General features: G+C 49.9%; 1 protein-coding gene across 4 annotated transcripts in view; it reads right to left on the bottom strand.

The window, feature by feature from the left end:
* CTIF (cap binding complex dependent translation initiation factor) overlaps window positions 1-23,741 on the bottom strand; it is a 119,035-nt gene that overhangs the window by 14,711 nt on the left and 80,583 nt on the right. For all 4 annotated transcript variants that reach the window (XM_026865567.1, XM_026865568.1, XM_026865569.1 and 1 more), the window contains one exon: window positions 6,402-6,557. In XM_026865567.1, coding sequence (XP_026721368.1) covers window positions 6,402-6,557 — 156 coding nt within the window. The remainder of the gene's footprint in view (window positions 1-6,401; window positions 6,558-23,741) is intronic.

The raw sequence follows: 23,741 nt of genomic DNA, 5'->3' as shown, positions 1-23,741 counted from the left end.
CCGCTGCCTCCTCTTTCTCCTTCCTTCCCTGGCATCCCTTCCCTCCCATGCCCACATCCCTCGTCTCTCCTCCACTCTTTCCCCCTACAAATCACCTCCCAGTTTCTCCCAGTCCTGCCAGACTGGAGACCAAACCACTGTTTTTTGCAGAACCGGATGCAGGGACCAGGAGGGCAGAGTTACGAGGAAATAAGTGCTCTTCTTCATAAAGGACTTATTTTCTTCAGTCAGATCTGGCCTCATGGAGCTACCTGGGTGAAAGGGTGGCGTGGGATCAGGATATGGCCCCTTTGGTGCCTTTGCTAATTTGATAAAGGAAAAATTCTGTCTCATTCTCTGACTAGGAGAATAATCTTAAAAATCCTAGCATCTCATTATACTGTCAAAGACCCTTTTTTGACTCAAAAAGCTGCTGGTTTTTAAAAAGTGAGAGTGATTAAAAAAACCCCCAACACGTTAAGATACAATTTTCTTTTCCAAACAGCACCACCCTCCCTGCTCATCTGACTGCAGCCGGGGAGGTTTTCCTCTCTCTTCCTCTGAAGGAGACAGTGAAAAGGCAGTGCCCTCTTGAAGTTTAGACGTTAATTACCATGTTAGAATATTTTGCTAAATTACACAGCATGGCCCCAGGAGATAACAGGCACTAAGAGAAGGGAGGGGAGTGGATACCCGTCTACATGCTGCACCGCAGACTCAGACGTGGGGGAAAGGCAATTAGACAGGGAGTATTTATCCTCTCTGCACCACCACCCTGAGGCTTTCAGTTAGCAGCATGTACCAAGGCAGGGAAGTGATGGGAGTGTGCCAAGATTTTAAACGATGCTGAAATGGGACCGTCTCTGCCAACCAGACTGGAGGTAGGAGACAACTCCTGCAGAGGAGCAACTGTCCTGGCTGCTGCCAGCCTGCCAGGTCTGCTCCCTGCTGCCTCTGTGGGGTTGATTCACTGCTCCCGGGCACTGCCCTCAGTCCTCAGGGTTGGTAATAAGACCATAAAAGCATCTGTCTTTAGTCAGGACAATGCCCACATCCTCCTTATAGGTGCTGATGCTCAGCGTGAAGACCCCTAGGGTACCCACTGAGCCCCAGCAGCAATAACCCCCTCAAGCTGGAGGGACCTCCATGAATTGTTCCTGCAACCACAGTCTCCTGCATGAAGGAGTTTTGTATTTTAATTAGACTCTTGGTGACGAGCTGCTTCCTGGGGTTTGCCCTGAACCGGCTCCAACAGTCTCATCCAACGCCCCCGTGGGTGCTGAGAGTGGGATGGTGCTGCACTGAGGCTCCTCCCTGTCACCCCTGGAATCCAATCCCTTTGTTTCCAAGCTAGGACGTCATGAGTGGACAACGAGATGGGTGAACAAACTGGTTGGATGGTTGGGCTCAGAGGGTTGTAGCTATTGGGTTACAACCCAACTTCAGCCAGAGGCCAGTGACGAGGAATACTGAGGAGTCTGTCTCAGGATCTGCCCTATTTAGCATCCTCATCCATGACCTGGAAGAGGTGAGGAGCATGCTCTTGTGAAGTCTGTAGATGACACCAAGTTGCGGGGACCAGTGCTTGAGAAGGTGCCATCCTCAGAGGGCTGGAGGAAGAAGTCAAGAGGAACCTTAAAGATTTGAGAAGAAACAAGCCCTGTGCAGGAGAAGAACACAGAGGCAGGAGTAAGAGGTAGGGGGGTGAGAGGGGGCAGAGCCCACCCTGTGTTGCTTGCCCTTGTGGGACTCCAATTGGCCAGGTGCCTTGAGGGGACCACAGTGACATCGCCACCTAACATCTTCTTGAGCTTTAGGTCCTGTAAGCCAGTTTTTCCACTTCTTTGCTCTGCTGCCGTAGGCAACTGCTCAGGTTACCTGGCTGCAAAGCGAGGTCTGACTGCTGAATGGCGTCATAAAAATAAGCAAATGCATCCAAAGCAGCACTCAACACCAACCACCTTGGCTGGAAGTGGCTCCTCCTGGCAGAGGGCTGGCAGGAAGGTGGCAGCTCCCAGGCCCAGAGGCACCTCCTGGGTTGGCATCCCAATAGTATTGACTGAGGAGATCGAGACACAAGAGGAGCCAAACTTCCCAACATCACTCATCTGTCCTGGCTTCTGTAGAACATGACTGTGGCTCCAAGCTGGCTATGATCCTTCCTTCCCTGCAGACCTCAGCCATCGCCCAGAGCTGGGCCAGGTCCCTCAGGACCATGTCCTAATGCTTCTTCTCCCCAGCAGCACCAGGGCATGAAGCAGGGAGGGCGGTGAGTCGGGCTGGCCCATGCCAACCCTGCTGACACACACAGAGCCATGGGCAGAACAGAGCTAGACGAAGAACAGCCAGCTCCAATCATGCTTAGGAAAGAGTGAAGAAAGGCCAAAGTGGTGACAATCAGTGAACAATAGATGGCAAATAATAATTTATTATTTCTACATCTTCAGTAGCCATGGGGCACGGGGATCTGGAGTGCTCTTGCCCCACTGATGGTTCAACTGACATTTGCTGGTCCCTGGTCTTAATCCATTCTGCTGAAGGCCACAGAAAAGAAGAAATACAGCCAGGCTGCAAGAACCAATGTCCCTTGGTTGTTGTCCTGGTTTTAGTTGGTTCTGGGGAACGTGCAATGTGAAGTGTTGTTGGAGTGGGGCTGAAAGTGGTCCTCGGTGTTTGGGCATGGGGCAGAGGCTTTGGGGCAGCCAGGATGTCAGCATGTTGACTCCCCACCATCCTGAGGGGGCCAGAAGAAGATGTGCAGGAACAAATTTGGTGTGGGTTTTGTGAAATAAAGTGAGGCCAGAGTTGAGAGCACATGGGCTGTAGGGCTGGGAGAAGACAATGGGACATCCCTCTTGCTTAGACCATCCAGTGCAGGAGCCAGAGCTAAAATGGAGCGCAGGAGTTAAAACTGCTAAAAATGTTTTCATTGAGTCAGATAAAAGACATGTGGAAGAACATGGTCCTGGAAGCTGCCATCACTGGTCCCACGTGAGGACAGTCAGGGCTGGAAGCTGGCAAGGGCCAAGCCTGCAGTGCCCTGGCTGTAGCACAACCATCTCTGGGGAAAGGTCTTCCCCAGGAACAGTGTCCTCTTCCAGCTTGTCTTCGATTCCCCAAAGCTCTGAGGGGAGAATAGGAGGAAAGCTCTTTCTTTTATCTAACTTTTCTCCTCTGGTCACCCTAAAAATCCCACCTTTCTCCCCACTGTCTTCAGTGTCGATCTTCGGGCTGAGCTTGGGTATCCATTTCCCTTCTCCAACCTAAACTATGAACTATTCCAAGCAGAAAAACATGTTTTGATCCAAACCACCATCCAAATTCACTGTGCTCCATCAAACCACTTTAACGAGAGCTGGACCCACCTTTTAATTCTCTTGGCAAACCATCTCTTTGCCTAAAACCCCAATGTTGACCCCACAAGACCTTGTTGTGAAGACAGTCTCTGCCTGCATAAATCTCACCCCAGACCCTCAGAATGGTTCTGAAAATTAAAACTTTTTGATTCTTTGGGGACCTGGCTCCTGGGAGAGGCAGTCACCATCTCACACATGGTGGTAGACTCTCCTCTCCCTTCTCCTCCCATCCTGCTTTCCAGCATGCAGCTCAGGCGATCAGCACAGAGGAGGATGCGGCAGAGTCCCCTGGGATGGGGGCTTGGCATGGACCACACTTGTGCCAAGGGGCACAGCCACTCCCTTGGCTCCTGAAATGTTGCTTGGGCAAGGTGGTAGCTCTGACCCAGATTTCCTTGCCGTGATTAAGCACCCGTTCCCATGGCTGACATCAAACTGCATCAGTCTGTCTGCCTGCCTGAGGACGGTGATGAACACTGGTTCAATTAGCCAGCAAACACCAGCATTTATCATTCCAGCCTCGCCTGAAATGAACTTATCTTTTTATTTATTTATTTTTTCTCCCAGCCCACAAACCCAACCCATCCACACTGCTCAATAAATAACACGGGTGTTGCCACCTGATGCCCCAGCCATGTCCCCAGCACCTCCTCATGGGGCTACCAGCCCTGATGACCTCGCTGTGATCCTCGCTTCCACCCAGTCCAGCTCTACAACTAATGGTGGTGTTAATTTGGGGGGTTAATCTGGTGTTTATCTGGGGGGAAAGGAAAGTAGCTGGAGAGAGAAAGCTTTACAGGGAGAAGGGAAGAGACATTCCTGCTTCAGTCACCAGGCAACTTTCCCTTTCCTTTTGCTCACTCCCTCGTTTGACCTTTGGCTGAGTCTGCCAAAACTATAAAGGAAAAGGGAAAAAGAAAATAAAATAAAAAAAAGAAAAAAGAAGCAGCAAAATTAAAAAGCAAGAGGAGCTGAAAGGACAGGCAGAGGCAGAGATGTTACTTCACCTCTGGTAATGATTTATTGTCAAAGGATGGGCAGGTGGAAGCAGAGGGAGCTAAGCATGATTGTGTGCAGCACAGAGGGGCTTTGCTGGGGGACGCCCAAGGGGGAAGGAGTTTGGAGCGGGGAACTGAGATTGTACATGGGGATGTATGTGCAGATCAGCAGGAAGGGGAAAAAACCCATGGTGGGACCTACCACACCTTGCAAACCTGTCCTGAGGCTAGTGGAAATGTCAAAGCTTATAGGCCATGGTGACACCCCCTCCTGCCCTGGGACACCAGCTCATGTGCTTCATGAAGCTGATCAAGGGACGAGCACTTACACAATCAGGGAGTTTCCACCATCTCATGGAACACCAGGCAGGGCCAGCCTGTGCAAATGTCCCTGTCCTCTCCTGGGTGCAGCTTGAAGAGCTCACCACCACCTCCTCAGCTGTGTCCACAGCCTGGCTTTGGCTCTGGCAACCATCTTAGAGCCTGGCATCTATCACTACCGATAAACAGGTGGTCCTGTTCTCCTGGGTTGGCCAGGTGTGTCAGTATGGTGGCAAAAAGTGGCAGCAAGACGAAAACCCATCCCAGAGACATGGAAGAGGAATGGCATGAACCAAGGTCACAACCCTGCGGAGTGAGCAGTCACAGATCAACTATTTTGGGGCAGGAGAGCTGGAAGACTCAGGCTCACCCGTGTCAGCTAAGATAAGAGACTTCTCTGACAAAAGACACCACAGGGACAGAGCTGTCCTGCTAAGGAACAGAGAGATGTATTTTTAAGAAGTAAATTTATGCATGATGTCTTGATATAATTAGTAAAGGCTTTTTATGGGGCTTCTCTCTATCAAATAATATCCCTGATACCTGAAATTCATGTCCTTCTGTGCACCTCTAGACCACCACCATGTCCCCACATACCAGTAAGGTGACAAGAGGGACTGTGATGGCATGGCAAGGGCAGACAGGAGTGAGCAGGGAACAATCCTGGCAGAATCAGGGCTGTGTTGTGTCACGACTGGGATGGGAAGTGGAGGAGAATGGGGACTTTGCTAGACGCCAAGATCTTCCCCATAAGGTGACACATACCGCTGTGGGCAGAGATTCTGGGGAAGTTAGGCTATTCTTAGCATCCCTCTCACACCTCCTCCTCTGGATATGTGTGCCTCGTCACGACGCCTGGACTCTTCCTCAGTGCTACAGTCACCGTCTGTGAACCCTGCCCACAATATTACTGCTAAGACAAAATGTTTATGATGTGTTTGCATTCAGAGAAAACTTCCCATGCATGTAAAAAAGTCATCACTGGCAGTTTCTTTATCCTTCCCTTGCCCAAGGTCTAGTGGAGAACTTATTTTACAGTGAGTTATTTATGGCCCGACAGAAGCACTACTGACAATCTGAGACTCACAGCTCCATCCCTGGGCAATGAGGCAGATTTTTCTGAGAAAGTCTTCTACAGACAGCAGCAGGAGACAAAACCATCTTTAAAACAGGATGGGGGAAAGCTCTCTCTTGATCTATTGAACATTAATGCTTGAGTTCTCTTTTCTGTTTGTCCTTATCAACGTTGCTGCCACTACCCTGAACCAGAGCTCAGGCTCCAGGAACTCAGGTCCTCTGAAATGTCCCCAATCCTGGTGGCAGGGTTGGGTTTCTGCTGCACTAGGAGGGGAGTAAGGACATATGAGACCTCACCTCTCTCCCTCTTTCCTCCTGTCAGCCTGTTGCATCTATTTCAATGGCTTCACCTGCTTTTCAGAAGTTTTTTAAGATGCTTTGGTGGAGATTTTCACAACGTTGGGATTTGCTATCCCAACTGTTGAGCTTTGTAACCTCTTGGACAAAGGGGTCGGGCTTGGAGTACGTGCTTTAATTAGCAGAAACACAATATGCAGGAAAAGCAAACCATCCCTGCAGATGCCGGTGCTTTTGGTGTGAGAAGTGTTGATGCTGGCAAAGCAAACCTCCAGCAATCACAAAGCAAACATCTACGACTCACGGCACCTCAGCACTGCAACGCAATGGCTTGGCCCACGGGTGGAGAAGGACAAACTCAGAAGGCATTTACCTCCCTGAGGCAGGTATAAATGGGGCAGACAAGGACTCGAAAGGGTTCTCCGGTGCTGCTCCTCATGGTGCCGAAGACTTCGCAGAGAAAGGTGATGAACCCCAGCCAGCGCTCCACGTCCCGCTGCTGCAACTCCTCCCGCATGGTGAAATCCTTCTGCAAGAGGGACAGAGACAACAGGCTGCATCAGCAAAACCACATCGCCATGGGAGAGGCAACGGCTGTCTAGAGAGAGAATTAGGAGGAAATTGAAACTCAGGGTGGGGGGGAGGAAGACAGACAGACTGACTCTTTAGTAACAGCGGGGAGATTACTCAATGAACGCGGAGTGGCTGGAATTTCAACACAGCAAAGCCACCAGAAAGCAGGTACTGTAGAAATATCACCAACCCTGGCAATAACTGTCATGGCTTGCGTTAGAGACAGCGTCCCCTGTGCCCTGCCCTCCCCCTCGGACAGACATGGGGACTCTTCTTCATACGCACGACCAAGATCAAATAAAAGCAGCAGCAAAGAGGTTAAATGAAACACAGGGGAAATGCAATGAATGCAGGCAGCCATGCTGGGCTTGGTGATCCAGGCAGATCTGCCCAGCTTGTTCATTCTGGTCTCTTCAGCAGACCCAGTGTCTGGCCAAGGGCATCCTAACGGCCTGGCTACTCCCCAGGGTCTCACAAAATTACAGCTCCCTGCCCAATCACAAGATCAGGGCAGCCTGGGGTTGGCATTAAAAGGTCACCCTGCTCCTGAGCTGATGGTTGCCATGACCAAGGATTATCCAAATGATGTGATTTATGAAGCAACATCAGGAGGAAGCGTGCAGGGACATAGCTGCTCCCCCATCAGTCCTCCAGCTGCAGAGAAAAAAATGGGGTTTGCCCAAAGGCAGGATATAAAAAGGGTTGTGTGTGTTGGGAGTGTGTGGCAAGGAGCAAGAGGAAACACAGAAACGCGAATCAAAACCCTTCTAGAAGGTGGCACAAGAGGGTGCATCACACTCAGAGCCGAGAGGGTTTCCCGGGGCTCTCAGTGATACTGCAGAGCTTCTTCTGGATGTCCCACACGACTTTGCTTGCCTGTCTCCATAGTGACCTTTCTTTGGTATTAAAAATTAGTAGACATTAAGAAGGGGAAAATTAAAGAACAGGACAAGTCCATTCTCAACACTGTGTGTTCCAAGTGTGGGTTGCACAACATTTGAAATCCAACAACTAAATAAATTATCTTATATCTTTTTCATCTCAGTTTATTCCTACTGCCTGAGACAAAGGGCTTTGCTGCTGCGAATGCTCCGACCTGCAGCTGCACTCTGCAAAGCCAGGGAGATATAAAAGCCACCACACCAAAGTTCAACACACAGGACAACACACAGACCTTTCTTTTGAAACAAAGGTAAGTAAAGCAGCTGCTAAAGAAAGCCCGGCAAAAGCACAATGATTATTTTCATGACACAAACGTATGCATATAAGATCCAAGACAGGAGCTATTTATATGTTTCATTACAAAAGGAAAAAAATATAATATATTTGCATATGCAGGAAAAAGGCTCGTTAAATAACTGAGGCACTTATTAACCAAACAGTGATGACTAATTCCTCTCTACACCCATTTCTATAAGGCAATTGCCCAACTGTGTCTGCGACTCTGAAGTCAACCTGCAGCCAAATCCTGTTGGGTCTTTTCAGACTCTCTGGGGGAGTTTGCAGGGTTTGTCCTTCATTATCCAGCCAGTCCCAGGGCGGTGATGGAGGAAAGGGTTATTTGCCAGTTCAGATTATCACCTCAGGGTTACCAAATTACTCATTCTGGAGTTTTCACTTGAATTTCAATAAAGAAAAGTCAAAGAGAAATGACCTCCTGAGTATTGAAAAATTAAAAAAACAAGCAAGAGCATCCTGTGCCCCTCCAGCCTCACCCACCCATAAGGTCACTCCCAGCCACCTCTGCTCTGGGATGAAAAGCACCCTTTGAATCCTGGAAATCTTCCTTGATGCCCCGAGACCTTTCCAGCCCCTGGCACTGAGCTGTCTCCTACATCTCATGCAGTGTCCCACCTGGCTCCAGCTCCTCAGCCATCCTGCCCCTCCCAGGATGGATGACCCCCAGCAGCCCCCCTGTCCTGCCTGGGAAAGCTCACACTGATGCGTCTGGGGAGCTGGGCCATATTTGGGGATCCCTGGGGGATGCTTGGAAATTCCTAGCAGCTTGGGATAACCACATGTGCTCTGGGGTCCCAGATTACTGAGAGAGAACAAAAACCACCACAGGACTCTCCTCCTTCCTGTTCCTGCTTCAAACACATCACCCCACTCTGCAACTTCACAAGAGAGAAAACTGACTCTCAACATTTTCTCTTTAAAAAAATATTTTCTGTAAAAAAACTCATCTAACCAACCAACCAACCAACCAACCAACCAACCAACCAACCAACCAACCAACCAACTTCCATAAAACAACCACCAAACCAAACCAAACTCATCAGGCCTGGGATGGGAGCTGGGCAGGAAGGGATGCCATCACCCAGCACCCTCTTTTTATCACTCTATGGCACCCGGTGGGTGATGCCACCCAGAAGAGATGTCAATGAACATTCTGCCCCCAGCCCCGCAGCTGAAGAAGACCCTTTGAAGACAAAAGGGACTGGGGTCCTCTCCCAACCCCCAAAGTGATGAAAAAGCTTATGCAAACTTTGATGATCACCATGAAGGACAGGAGTGGGAGATGGAACGTGGGATAGATGCAGAGGTCACCGTAGAATATTTTCACCCAGAATGTGATACTGAAGTGGAAATCATTTAGTTCCATTTGCAGCCTCAGGCCAAATTTCACAAAAGAAGATCGGTTGCATGTACTCTGAAAAAAGTGGGGTGTTATACTGATTCCTTTGACAAAGTAGGAAAAGCACCTTGCCAGAGGTAGGAATTACATTTTTTGGACCATGCCTGCTTACAGGCAAGAGTTGGACTTGCAGTGCAGAGCTGAATCTCCATGGTAGCCAGATCTGCAGTGCCGGGGCTCTCCCAAAGCATCCTGAGATACCCATCTGCTTTGGCCCCACAGTACTGTGCTACACCAGTGTCATAGTGCGTACAAGGAAGGTGCCCCAGGGAGCTTTACTCTTAAATTTAGCCTTCAGACAGAGCGTTTGACCAGTAACACGGCATGTGTAGAGAGGCAAGCCAACACAAACGCTGCCCGTGCAGAGGTGTCCTACATCCCTTGGGGTGTCTGTGTTTGAGGAGGCCACTGATGTCATCTACGTAATATGGTCAATGGAGTTACGGGTGAAATTCACCCAGCTGCTTGTCAGCTGTGATCCCAGCAGGACCCATGACCCATCATACCTGGCATGGAGAACCTGGAAAGGAACTCAACCGCTTTTCCAAAGGGTGCACAAACAAAATGGATGAGCCAGACCAATAGTGTGGGAGAGCTGAAAAGTTGGAAGGCAGCAAAGAGTGGCTCAGCAGAGAACAAAACCCATGTCCCATGTGCCTAGGGCACATCCGATGGAGCCGTGCCCTGACCCACAGACCTCCACACCATTGTTGAGAAACCTTGAGGAGGCTGAAGAGTGCTGAAAGCAGACGGCCGGGTCACTGCCCTGCCCAGTGAACTTTATTTGCTCTGGAAATGCCTCATGGAGTTATATAAAAATAACCTGTGCATTGGCTTGCCCCATGCTTAGGTGGTGATGTCAGGGCAGTAAGCAAATTATCTTTCATCAGTTTGGCTGTATTTTTAAACACAAATTGTATTACTAATTTGAGGGTGCCCTGGCCTGTAGATAATCCGGGCGCGTTCACTGGATGACCTTCCTTCAGCACCTATAGTTTAAAATAAAAATTTATACCAGGTAGCAGGGTTGACCTCCCTCCTCTGTCTGGTTTGGGAGAAGAGTTCGCTGGGAAACCATGTGGCAAGTGGGGAGATGCCAAGGGGTCCTCTAAAGCGGTCTCATACAGGACAAGTTTGGAGTGTAAACCTGAAGGCTAAGCATGTTCATCATGTTGGGTATCACCACACATGATGGGTAGATCAGGGGTGGCCCATGTTCAGGCATGACAGGGATGGGAAATGGCTCAGCCCACCCTCTGATATTCCCTGCTGGACCCTTCTAAGCTTGGCTGAAGCCTCTGCCAGCAACGGAAATAGAAAATGCCTTTATCCTGGGAGTTTCCACTCTTGCATCCAAGTGAAAGCCCACTCCTCATCTCAGTGTAGAGGTAGCTCATGCAATGCTATCCTTTCTTAGACCAGACATGAGATGTCTCCAAGACCAGGACGAAGCCAGAAGAGCTAAGAAGACTGGCCACTCTATGGGAGAGGAGGAAAATACATCCTCTATCATTTTTGGTGGTCAGCAGAGTCAAACGGAATGAGAAGCAGCATTCTGCCATCAGATCTAAGCCCTGCCCCTTAAGAGTTTGCCACACTTTTTTTTAAGATGAGTCCCAGATGACTCTTGCCCAGATCTGGGCCCACGGACTCATGGCTGACTGTGTCAGCAGCCAGTTAGAGGGCAAAAGTTTACAGTGGGATAAAAATGAGGGTTAATTTAAGCATCGCTACCTTCTGATGGAAAAAAAACCCCCGACACATTTGAGCTTGTTGCTCTGTAAACACACGGCTCTTCCTCTGGCAGCACTGCTGTTTACTCATCATTGTCAAGGAGGCAGGAAATACTGAGTCAGAAACACTGCACAAAAAGAAATATATAATGCTTAGATATCAGTGCTAGGTGCTATATAAAAAGCTGAGAGAGGCTGTGCTAAATGCTTGATCTTACTGGCATTGTGCTACAAAAGGTTGGAGCCTTAAATGGCTCTTTGGAAAGGGCCTGAGACACACAAAATGGGTTGGAGGAGGGAGCTGGCGGCTAGATGCTGGGATGGTATCTGTCCCTTGTTGCTCTCCGGGAGGCACACAACCTCCACCTGCTCTCTCCCCAAACCCTCCTAGGAAGGGCTCCAATAAATGACATTCTGCACACTTAACATTTTTGCATTATTCCCTGTTTATAATTGAAGTAATAATTGTGTTTAGGTCCTGGCTGGAGGAGGCTCTGGAGTGTAGCTTTGCTTTCTGGGGAGTATAACCCAGTGAGATGGGTAGTTTTTAGCACTGGCCTTCAGAAGTCCAGGAGATGCTGGAAAAACCTGTGGCAGCACCAGGGAATGATGGAACACCTCTGCCCATGGAGGCTCGGGGTCCCACTGACTCTGAAGCAGAGCTACCACCCACAGCTTCGTTGGGAACACCTCACTCCACAAGGACAACACTACACAAGCTCCTTTGCTGCACTAAACCACTGGAGATGGTGGGACACGAGATGGGACCATCAGCATTTCCATGGGCTCTGCTCTTCCCCCAGCCACCCACAGCAACGTTCCTGGCCTCTCTGCCTGCACCCTGCTGACACTCCTCGAGGACCAAACCACACCAAGATCGCACCACCCTATCTCTGCCCATGCCACTGCCAGCACAGGGACTGTAAGACAAGGCAGAATAAGATGACAACAGAAAACCTGCTTTGAGCCAACAGCTTCTATGCACCACTGGGAAACAGCAGCACAGGAGAATGAGATTTATTTCCAGTCCTCTGTGGGCCCCCATCACCTCTGTACCCTCATTTCCCAGCTGGCAAACGGAACAATTTACTCATCTTCCTCTGCAAAGTGCTTTGGGGTGTGTGACTGAGACATGCAAATCATGGCAATTATTATTACTCCAACAAAGGAGCTATTGACATTTAAAGAAGATAAAAGCTTTTAAATTATGGATGACACCCTGTGCCCAGCCTCGCAAAGGTCTCGGCTTCACCCAGCCATGAGGAATTTCACTCCCACAGACTTGCATCACGTTGTTTCCTCCTAGCCTGATCTGCACCAGGTGAACGTGCACTGGCTTTCTCTCAGGGTGTTTTGGCCACTTTGGAAAAAGCAGCAAATCCTACTGGCGGCCTTCAGCGTGGACTTGGTTTCCAGAAAGATTCACAGCTCTGTGAATGTTTCTGATCACAGAGGTCTCCAAAATGCATCCCATGGTGAAGGCTGTTTACCAGGACTGTGCCCACCACCCTGTGGGCAACCACCACCCATCAGCCAACCACCAGACAACATATGACCTGCATTAAATGTCACTGATCAATTCCACAAGAACGACTCACCGAAGATCCTGCAGTCATCGGACAGACACAAACAGTGCTTATTCCTCTCAAAAGGATTTGGGCAGGAAGGGGAAAGTAAGGTCAGAAAACCGGTTCTTGGTTCTTCTAAAGCTGATGCTGAGCAAACTCCCAGGATTAGGAACATCCATGAACTTAAAAATTCCTCAGGTTTGGGTAACCCAGGCAGCTGATAGCCTCAGGATAACTGCAACAGGAGCTGTGAGTACTTCCCGTGTCTCCAAACACCTCGAGGTGACCAGGTGGGTGGTCACTTGAACCTCGTAATCCCTGGTTTTATCATGAACTCTCTGCCTGCCTCCAAATCTGGGATCAATAGCAATTACCCACCCAGTGTGGGCGTCTCACAGCTTGAGCCAGCAATGTCTCTGAGGTCTCTAGGGGCTGCAGAGGTGCAAGCAGTTCATTATTGATTTAGTTGAGGTTTAAAGCACGCAGGTGGGAACATAATGATGGATGTGCAAACAGAAAAGCGTTGCTGTTAACCTAGCAGTTGCTGGAGATCTTGGAGCACTGTCTCAGTGGAAGCTCTGAACGTCAGGAGGATGAAATAGCACGGTCTGCACACCACGAACAGGAAACACCATTTTGTCCCGGTGTAAAAATCTTTAATGACCCTCTGAATGCAGAGAAAGCAGAGTGAGAAGAGACAACCCAAAGGAAATCCCCTGGTCTCCTGTTAACTCCTTCTTCTTTTCTCTCATGGAGGGAAAACCCATCAGAATTGAGATGTGGCTGCATCCTGGGAAAAGACTGTGTCCCACAGGTCACCAGAGCTTACCACTGAATTGGAGCAAATCTCATTTCCACCAGAACACATTCACATCTCTGCTGAGTTACCAAGGCTTACCCCATGTATTGCAGGACTGTTTCTCCAAATAATTTTCAAGTGGGATAATTCACAGAGCAGAAACACTCGAAGAGAGAGTGGGATGCTCTGGGAGCTCTGGCTGCTTCACCAGAGGGTGTTTGCCAGCACCACCTCCAGCAGTACCCAGGTGACAGGGTTGTCTTCCTCATTACTTAACTTTTATTGCCACCCTTCCTATCTAGCTCCTTTCTGGTTTCCCAGACATGTGCCAGGGTGTCAGCTCAGCTGGATAACAGCAGTCTATCACCACTTTAAAGACCTGAATTATCCCATGAACACAATCACACAGCAAAATGTCATGGTGTGCCCCAGCCAGATCTTACAGTGAGCAGAGGGACACAGACAGACAGCAGGATACAAGGATATAGGGAACTAGTGATACCATCAAGAGCCAGAAGCCAACCTCCCATCCCATGGATAAGGACTTCTGGGGAGACAAGGGACCATGAAGAAATACAAATTAATTTCCTTGCTGGGAAGGCAGCCAGGGCGTCCGCTCGACCCGGCCCCGCGGACACTCCATGGCTGTAATGCCCAGAGGAGGCAGCTCCCACTCGGCAGGCTTGCTCCTCCGGAGTGTTGCAGAAGTTCCTCATTATATTTGTTTAAGTCCCAGTGTTGCAGGAACCCTGAGGCAGTGACGTGCCCTTTGCCTGTGAGAGCGTGTGTGGGAAAACCTCGTGTTACCTTTGGATGCTGGGAGACACTGCGAGTCCTCTCCCAGGCAGACATTCCCTGAGACAGGGGCAAAGCATCCATGTTCCCAGGAATATCCTGTCCCTGGGTCAGCAATCCCTTCCCTGCTCCATGGAGGTGGTAGGAAGACAGGGGATAAAGCACAGCAGATCCCTGCCCATCCCAGCATCCGCAGCAGCACTGGCACCCCCACTGCATGGAAAAATGTATTAATATAAATCTCCCAGCCCAGGGGCTGCGTTCCCCAGAGCATGAGCTCAGTGTAAAACCATGCTGGGTTGAAGAAATCCCCCAAACAAGTGTATAGGGGCTGGTTTATATGGGTGGGGATGGTTTGGTGGGCAGTTTTCAAGCACTGCTCTGCATCAGGACAAGGTCTGAGTGCCAACATCATCCCCAGCATCTGCTCAGAGGCCACTTCTGTGCCTGAAAAAATGCCCATCCCACACCCAATGTCAGCCTGGGGTGATGATCGGGTCCCCAACGGAGGCTGATGGATGGATCCTGCTTGCAAATACTGCAGCTGGAAATGATCAGCCTTGCAGGCTGGGGGGATGTACCAGGGACCAGCTGGATTTTGCAAGCAGACTGCATTCTTATTTTAAGCACTGCACATGCCATGTGTCCTCTTTGTAAGGCAGAGGTGCCAAGGGATCTATGGGGACAGGCCAAGTTTGTGAAGAGGGATGTAAGACGAGGAAAAGTGACCATAGAGGCAGGTGCTGCTTCATCCAGGCACTGTGGCTGGAAAAATTTTGCTTGCATTTGAAAGTAAGCTGAAACACCAGCCTGCCCGTGGATGACTGAAAGCAGGCAGGGGAAAAAAGCAGGCAGCTAATCCCGTTTGCTGTTGGGAGCTTTTCTGCACAGGCACTTCTGGTTTACTCTGGATCAGTCCTGGGAGCTGGCAGCAGGATGCTTCCCGGTGGGATGCTAAGACCTTTCAAGTGAGTATGTGCTTGGTGGTGCTTCACCATGGGATGGGACCACTAATCTGCTGGGCAGACTGTGGGGTGCAAGACACTGAGGACTGACCTCTGCTTCTCTGCAAGCCTGGACTGATGGGTGAATGAAGTCCCAGGGACTTCACCCATCCCCAAAACCTGCCCCTGAAGTGGAAGCCCCCAGGTTGGGTGGCTCAGCAGAGAACCTTTGGATGGACCTCAATGCACAGAGACAGGTACAAATTGGTCCAAGAGGCATGGGTCATTACAGAATTGTAGAACTACTGAATGGGGTTTGGGTTGGAAGGGACCTCTAAAGGCCATCTAGTCCAACCCCTGCCATGGGCAGGGACATCTTCACTAGATCAGGTTGCTCAGAGCCCCGTCCAACCTGGCCTGGAATGTTTCCAGGGATGGGGCATCCACCACCTCACTGGGCAACCTCTGCCAGGGCCTCACCACACTCATCATAAACAATTTCTTCCTTCTAACTAGTCTGACCTTCTAACTAACCCGTCCTTTAGGTTAAAACCATTCTAAAACCTTCCTTCTAACTAGCCTGTCCTTTAGGTTAAAACCATTGCCCCTTGTTCTATGGCTACAGGCTCTATGAAAGTCTGTCCCCATCTTTCTTCTAAGCCCTCTTTCAGCCCTGGGAGGCCGCTCAAAGGTCTCCCCGGAGCCTTCTCTTCTCCAGCTGAACCCCCCAACTCTCCCAGCCTGTCCTCACAGGGGAGGGGCTTCAGCCCTCAGATCATTTTTGTGGCCTTCTCTGGGCCTGCTCCAATAGGTCCATGTCTTTCCTGAAGTGAGGATACCAGAGCTCCATTATGGCCAGAGGTCTTGGCTAAAAAAAAAAAAAAAAAAAAAAAAAAAAAAGATGGATGCGCAAAAACATGGTGAGTGGGAGAGCACAGGGGGTCCTGCAGGCAAACGGACAGATTCATCATGGGATGGGTTTTCTCTGCATCTGCCCAGAGAGTACACCACATGGGCGAGGAGGGAACCAGAGGAGTTAACAGATTCTCAGTCAAAGATATTTGTGGCACCCAGAGTTCGTGTAAAGTTTCATACTGGGACCCTTCTCTAAATTCTTTCGGTCATGGGAGAAAACACTGCAACTGTTTAGTCTGCAGGGAGGTGGTGGCTCTGGCCCAGCACTCAACATCACTGAGCAAACATGCTGGAAAGCAAAGGGGCTGAAAATTTGCTTTTCACCCTGTCTCTCCCACTGCTGTGGCTAAGTATCCTGTAAGCACTGGGTACTGGTGCCAGAGCTCCCTGCTGGAAACGCAGGTCTGGGCTCCCTGGGATGGGGGACAAGTGACTACTGACAGCCTAGACCTGGAGGTGAAGTATCAGCCTGCTAAAAAATATTATTTACACAAAAGAGATCTTTCTCAGGGGCTAATATTTAAAAATAATTAAATTAATATTTAAAAACCATGTGAAGCTGGGGAGCTTCTGCTATAGCAAACGCATTTGCCTAGGTTTTTTTTAAATGGGTCGAAAAGATGGATTAATCTTTTCTGCTCACCCCCTGAAGCATGGAGATACAGAGAACCCTACAATGCTGCTGGAGGTGGCCATCCGTGCTGGAAAAGCTGCGATGACAGAGAAGAGCTGCAGAAAGCAACATTAACCTGCAAAACACCTTGATCCCTCCAAACCTTCCATCTCTAAAGGGACGCTCGTGATTACCGATGGCATATTTTGCAGCGTATTAGCAGAGCAGCTGACTCTGCGCATCACCGTGTAAGACCACTGGATGGCATCGGTTTGAACATTAAAGAGCTGCAAGGAAACACACCTTATTCTTATTAACGAAGCAGAAATGGAAAGGTTTTGTTTCTCCAGTGTGACACTATTTCTTTAGCCAGTGCACACTTTGGTTTTGCTGTCTTTGCTTTCAGGTCCTGCTGCTTCTGGACTGGAGGCAATATCACTGGGTTTGGGTTCACAGTGCTGCCAGAGATGATCCTCCTAGCCCCTCATTATTAAAAACCTGATATGTAGAGCAACATTAATTAAAAAAAGAAAAAGAACAGAATGTAGAGGAATTTATCACTGGGAGGGGAAAAGGAAGCACTGGTTTTGGATGCTCAGTGAGGAGGGAGAGCATGGGGGGACCCCATGGGTGGTAGCACCACTGGTGAGACCTGAGGATTTGTCATGAAGGGGTGGCATCATCCAGCCATGCATCGTTTGCCCCTGTTTGCTCGATGCTGTGTTTTGCACCAGGATCAGCCCCAGTTAAGTGTGGGACAGGGACCTGAAACAATTCTCATGCGTTTCATTCCTCAGCTGCCATGTATCCTCTGTCTCCTCTCCTCCCATGACTCGTCTCACCAAAGCCACTTCACACCATTACTTTGCATTTGCTACTTTAAATGTCAGCAGCAGGAAAAGATGAGGCTGTGCAAAATGATACCCATGGGGGAGGTAAAGGGGATGTAGACTGCACAGCAGCATTGATTCTCCAAATCCAGATTTTGACAGGTAAGTACACACAAGTGTAAGTACATCCAGCGGTGAAAAAACTGAGCCTAAGCCTGGCCATGGGATGCTGAGGGTGCCCACGTTGTGACACCCACGCTGCAGGTCCCTCAGGACTGTCCCTCTGGGGTGCCACTGCAGCAGGACAGCTGTGAAGACCATCAAAAATCCGCTGCAGGCAGCCTGTGCTTGAGCACATCAATCAAGCCCACTCAGTTGGAAACAGAATTTGGTACAAATTTTTATGGCTCAGCTAGAAATCCTTAAAAAAATGAGATTTCCTGCTGGCAAACACAAGAGCATCTTCCATATCCCACGCGTCTGTGGCTGAGAGATGTCAGGGATGGGCAAAGCACAAGCTATCCCATTTCCCCTCCATTTCCATGAATGAAAAAAAGGTGCTGCCCTTTCCAACGTGCTTCTACACAAACCCCAGCTCTGGGCTGATACTGGCGCCTATATCTGCTCTGGCCTCGGCCCTGGCACCCGCTTCTCTGGCACATTCCTCTGCCAGAAGGATGCTTCATGCCCTAGCAAAGTGCCTGGGGGACATGGGGGTTTGCAGGCAGGGTGATTCATTGTAGGGTCCCAGTGAGCATCTGAAAATCCTGTACCTAGGTGAGGTGAAGGGAACCAGCTCAGAGCAGGGCTGGGGATGGCAGAGAGGCTGCAGGTACTGGCAGCAGGGTTCTTCCAACCCCACTGCATCCCCAAACCCCCACCTTGGGGTGCCTGCAGCAGCCTGAGCCAGATTTATGCTGGAGCAGGCAGGAGCAGATGGTCTGGCAGGAGGGTGCCTTAGGCCGGCTGAGTCCCTGGGCTGGCAGGAACATGCTCCCGCATCCCAGGGTTGGATTTGAGCCTTTGAGGAGAAAATGGAGATCTGGAGCTGATGCCAGTCCAGCCTGGTCTGATGGGATCTCAACGCTGAAGTGTCCTCCCTACCTCCAGGGTAGCAGGTGGAGGGGGGTCCTCAGGCATTTCCTCATCTCTCAGTCAATGGATAAATACATTTTGAGGCTTTTAGTTTTTTCTGCCTCTCCTACCAAACCCATAGGGGTACCCTGAGTGGTCCTGAGCATCCTCATCCAACACCAATTACTGGGAGCAGCTAGGAGCCAACCCCACCAGTAGCCTGCTGCCTGTATCTGGCGCAGAGCTGCAGGCAGGCTGCAGGCAGGCTGCACAGTCTGCAGTCTCCACCTAGAGCCCAGCAGAGCCTCTGCTCCGTGTTGCCTCCACGTTGCAGCCCATGCACAGGGTGTGCACGGGTCCCACCATCCAAAGACCCCCTGCTCTGAACTTGGCTGTGCTTTTAGTAGGCAGCAGCAGCAGGCAGCAGCTCAGCCATGGATGCTCCTGACAATCCCCACCACCAGCCTGCAGGACCATGAGGAACCTCCGCTGAGTCCCACCACCACTGGAAGGTGCCCAGATAGAGCATCCACTGGCCAGCAGAGATGAAGGGACACCAAGCACCATCCCTGAGGTCACACCAGATGCTGGAGCAGGGGCTGGACCCCACCATGGCCTTACAGACTCGGCCCCGCCAGGTTGAAAAGGAGCCAGGAGAAACCACACACGACTTATTTACTGAGTAAAGGTGATGGCTATTTGTTCACCACATGCCTGACCACTGCAATATAAAATCTTACCAGCACAACGGATTCAAGTCAAATACACCATTCTTTAAACTCTAAGGCTTTTTTTTTCCCCACTTAGTCTTGCTTCCCATCTCTCAACTGCATGGTGCCCTGCTACTCAAAACTAAAGACCTCTGTGCAGACATGCATGTTGCTGCATCAGATGGACTCCAGGCCCCAGCTACCTGCAGAGCAGCAGGGACAACCCCCCTGGCATCCCCTGTGATGCCCACTGGTATGTCAGTGGCCCTGTGGCAGCTCAACTCCTCATGGGGCTGTGAGCCCCGAAACCTACCCCTGGGCTCAGGCTGAGGACTGATGTGCAGTGCAACCCCACAGTTTATTTAATCTGGGGTCCAGCTCAGCTGTTCCCAGCTCAGAGGGCTCCTAGTGCTTGTGGGGCACAGCTCCTGTCCCCATCCTCCCCTTCTAATCCATGGGAAATTGTTGCCTTTTTATTTGCACTCCATTAAAACCCCAGATCTTGGGTTAAAACCCTTTTTGTGTCCCATTAAACCCCCCCTCATCTCACCATCATCCTCCAAGCAGGTGATGCCCAGCGCTCCCTCCTCCCTGCCACATTCCCACATTATGGAAAGGCTGGAAAGGAGCCGGACGGCTCCTACAGCCACTGCTCCGCTTGGGAAAAGCGGCAAGTTTAAAGCACGCAGCTCGATATTTAATCCAGGGTTCTCCAATAACTCACAGACCCACATGGGACCTGTCTGCCAGCGGCTCCCGTAACCTCAACAGCAAAGCCGAGCGAGCGTTCTTACTACGGGCAGCCGGCGCTGGCTTGGCCAGACTTAGGGGTAACTGCAGGGCCAGCTCTAATTGATGCCCGGCTCTGTCCTTCACCTGCTGGCGTGGGCAGGCTGCCAGCCCGCTCCCCTGGCTCCCTCTCCTGCCCGCTGCTGACATTTGCATGGGTTACGGATGACCGTGAAAAATAATTAAAAAAAAATCACAATAAAATAATGGAAATGCAAATATTAAATAACAAAATGTAAATATAAAATTATATTAAAAAATAATAATATAAATAACAAATACTCTGTTACAGAATTACAGAGCATCTTCGGAGACACAAATGGGGGCAAACAAGAGGGAATACATCTTCCTGCTCCTCCTTATCTCCGTGCTTGAGAGCAGGCAGCTGGGGATGCTCCTCGGAGCTACCCATGGGGCTGCACTCCCTGTCCCCCTCCAAGCCCATATACATACACCATGAATATATGTGTGTGCATGAATGTTAGAGAACAGCTTGCAGAGAGCAAGGCCATTGGTCTCTGCAGGAGCTGATTGCAGCCACCTGAGGTAAACAAAGGAAAGAACCCAGGGTACAGTTATGTTAACAAAGGACTGTTATGTTAACAAAGAGAGAAACTGAGGTACATTATGACCTTGTGTATAATAAAGGAACGGCCCTGGGAGAAAAACAGGTTCAAAGAGGGAAGATGTTGTGACATACCTGAAATACCACAAGGGGCTGGGATATAATAATGTGGCCTTTTACATGTATCCAATAGATTTGTGAGTAGTATGCATGATTATTGTAGAGTGCTTATATAAGGTGTGATTTCTTTCAGTAAAGTTGAAGCTTGCTCTATCATTCACATTGAATCAGCTGCTTGCTTCCTCCGCCTGCCGCACATGAATTTAGAATCGCTTTTGAATTCCCATCTGCAAAGCTGCATTTAGCAGGCAGCTTTCGCTGGTGAGTCCCACCATGGTTTATAAAACCAGGACAGTGCTATCAACACCAGTGCAAAAATGAAAGGAAGGTGGTTTCTAAGCTTTGAAAGTTTCTGCAAACACCCAAATGAAGGTGATTGCACAAGGGCAGCATCATTTGCTATTTCTCTGCCTGTGCCGGGCTCCTGCCAGGCTGGCAGAGCCCATGCACACATCAGCTCTGAGGTTCACCACTGAGGTGTCCCTCATCCCCGCAAAAGAGCTGTGGGCAGCAGCTCAAGCTGAGGAGGCTTCCCCCACTGAATCACCACCTTGCCTTGGGAAGAGCTCATCGAACTCTTCTGGAAGAGAAACCAAATGCAGCGAGGTTAGGCTTGTGCACAGATCGAAGAGACCGATGTGATGTTGCTCCACAGAGCTGAGCGTGCAAACCCTCACCGCCGCAGCACTCCACACACACATCTTTCTGGCCTTGGGATTTGCTCCAGGGACCTCGGGACCCTTTTTTCCTCCTTAAATGCTACCTATCTTTCAGTGAAACAACCGTTCTGGTGACTCCTGGGCAATGTCTTGTCTGAGACAAGTGATACCACTGTGTTTTCTGTGCATGAACGAGACCGACTGTAATCAAATCAAATTAAAAACAGTCACGGAAGGAGCACCCATGGGTTTTGCAGCCAATGCTGGACATGGGGTACAGGTCAGACACTCTCCAGCCATGCTTGGATCCTCCTGCCTCCACTTCTGTCAAACCACAAACTGCTCCCCACCGAAGACCCAGATCTCAATGAGGTTAAGGGGGAAAAAAAATCTGTCTTTCAGTATTAATCATGTGTATTACTTCAATGTCCCAATTCCTGCAGTATTCCCTCAGTGTCTTTATCCTCACAACCCCTACAATGGAGGAAGGGCTGCTATCACTGGGAGGTTGTCATTTACTCAAAAAAAGGAGTGATTTCAGACTCCTCCCAAATCCTCATGCTCAGCATGGTAAATGCTCCCCTTTGCACCCTGACTGATTCTCCAGTATGTAAGAGGGGATCCAACCCATATTTTCTTCTTCATCCTCCTCCTGGGCTGACAACAACAGGGTTTTGGCCACCTTCCTGGTTGACCCCCTCCAGAAGTGATCACACCGACCACCTCAAACCCAGCCGAATCCCCCGAAACACAAGTGTGAGATCTGCCAAAAAACACTGGATTGGACTCAAGTTTGTACAACCAAAGCGAAGCACAGTGCCGACCCAAGGGAGGGACATTCCTGGGGCATCAAGAGATTAAACTAAGATGATGAAGAAACCTCGTGCGGGTATGTGATAGGGTGTGCAACAGGGTATGCCATAGGGTACAAATTAGGGAATACAATAGGGTATGCAACAAATAACCCTTCCACACTTGCACCAAGGCATTTCCAACCACAGGGCCGTACCAGGCACTAGCTCTGGCTGCACAGAGCTCTGCTGCTCTGTGTTGAGATGTCCATTTTGCAGTGTGTGGTTGGTTGTTTTTTTTTTTTTTTTTATTAAAAGAAGGTATCAGCCTTCTGTTTGATGTGCTGTTGGCCGCGGTTGCTAAGGGGAGCAGTGTACAATTACAGCCCCAGTGATGTCCACTCTAATAATACACTTGGCTCTGCATAGCTCAGATGCAGACACAGATCTGCTATAAAGAGCACGGCCATTTCAACAGAGGAATACTCCAACTTATGTTACATGTGAAGGGTTTGTGGCACGTTGCTTAACACCCCCCCACTGAAAAAAAAAAAACACCGCAGCCTGGACATGCCAGTGAGTGAAACTACAACAAGCAAAAATCTCTTGCAGGAGACTTACTTCCAATTTATTAATTAAAAAGGTATTTCTAGAAGGGTGAAGAAACCATATATGTGTCCACCAAGGTGTTCTTGCATGCTTTCATCCACACAAGCTCACTGGGACCAATCTGGCCACGTCCACCCCAAGGGCTTGCACAGCCCAAAATTATTCTTTGTACCAAACACCAAACCAAACTTAACGAGAAGATCAAACCCAAATAGCCTGACACACTACCAAGCCTGCACATGGGAGCATCTCCCCGAGCTTCACCAGCAGCCCACCCCATGACTCCCCTTTCAGCACCTCCGTTCAGCAGCCCGAGAAGTTCACAGCACTCAAATTCAAGGCTCGGCCAAGATTTAGGACCAAAACGCAGAACAAGGAATGAATTCAGACCAGAGTTTTCCTGATAAATCCCCTTAGATCCTGAAAAGGTGCGACGCCGGCTGGGGGGATGCTCTGCAGAGGAGCTGCCTGCAGGGAGGGGGATGACATGACAGCATTCCTGTGCCACGGCGCTGGCATCTGTTTTGGGATCAAAACAAGTCCCCCGAGATAAGCTGCAAACATGTGCAGCCCCTGAGCGCGAGCACCTTGCCAACAGCTGAAAATGTAAGAGGAGACAGGTTAAAAAGACAGTTTATTCAGTTTATTGTCTGAGGGAAAACCCTTTGCTGCTTGGTTTATGATCTGGCAGGGTATAGGGTCGCTGCCTATAGGTACTGGGGTGCTGGCAGGGTGGCTCAGTGGGTTAATGCACTAATTTATGAGATCCTCTGGTGGGGCTGCGCTGTTGCCATCACAGTCCCTAGAGAAAGAGACAAACAAGCCCCTACAAAACAGGAGCATCTGCCGGGAGCAGATGGGGGGGCGAGTGATCTGGCCCCAGGCGCCAGCAGCGCGGGGAGGGGGGGGGGGGGGGGGGATCACGTTGATCCCGATTTATCACACCCCAGCAGAGTAATTCCCCAGCTTGCCTGTGCCTGGCGAGCCG

The sequence above is a fragment of the Athene cunicularia genome (assembly GCF_003259725.1).
Source record: "Athene cunicularia isolate RWA chromosome Z unlocalized genomic scaffold, athCun1 chrZ_part1, whole genome shotgun sequence".
NCBI classification, from domain to species: domain Eukaryota; kingdom Metazoa; phylum Chordata; class Aves; order Strigiformes; family Strigidae; genus Athene; species Athene cunicularia.
This window is presented reverse-complemented; position numbering and strand designations above follow the sequence as displayed.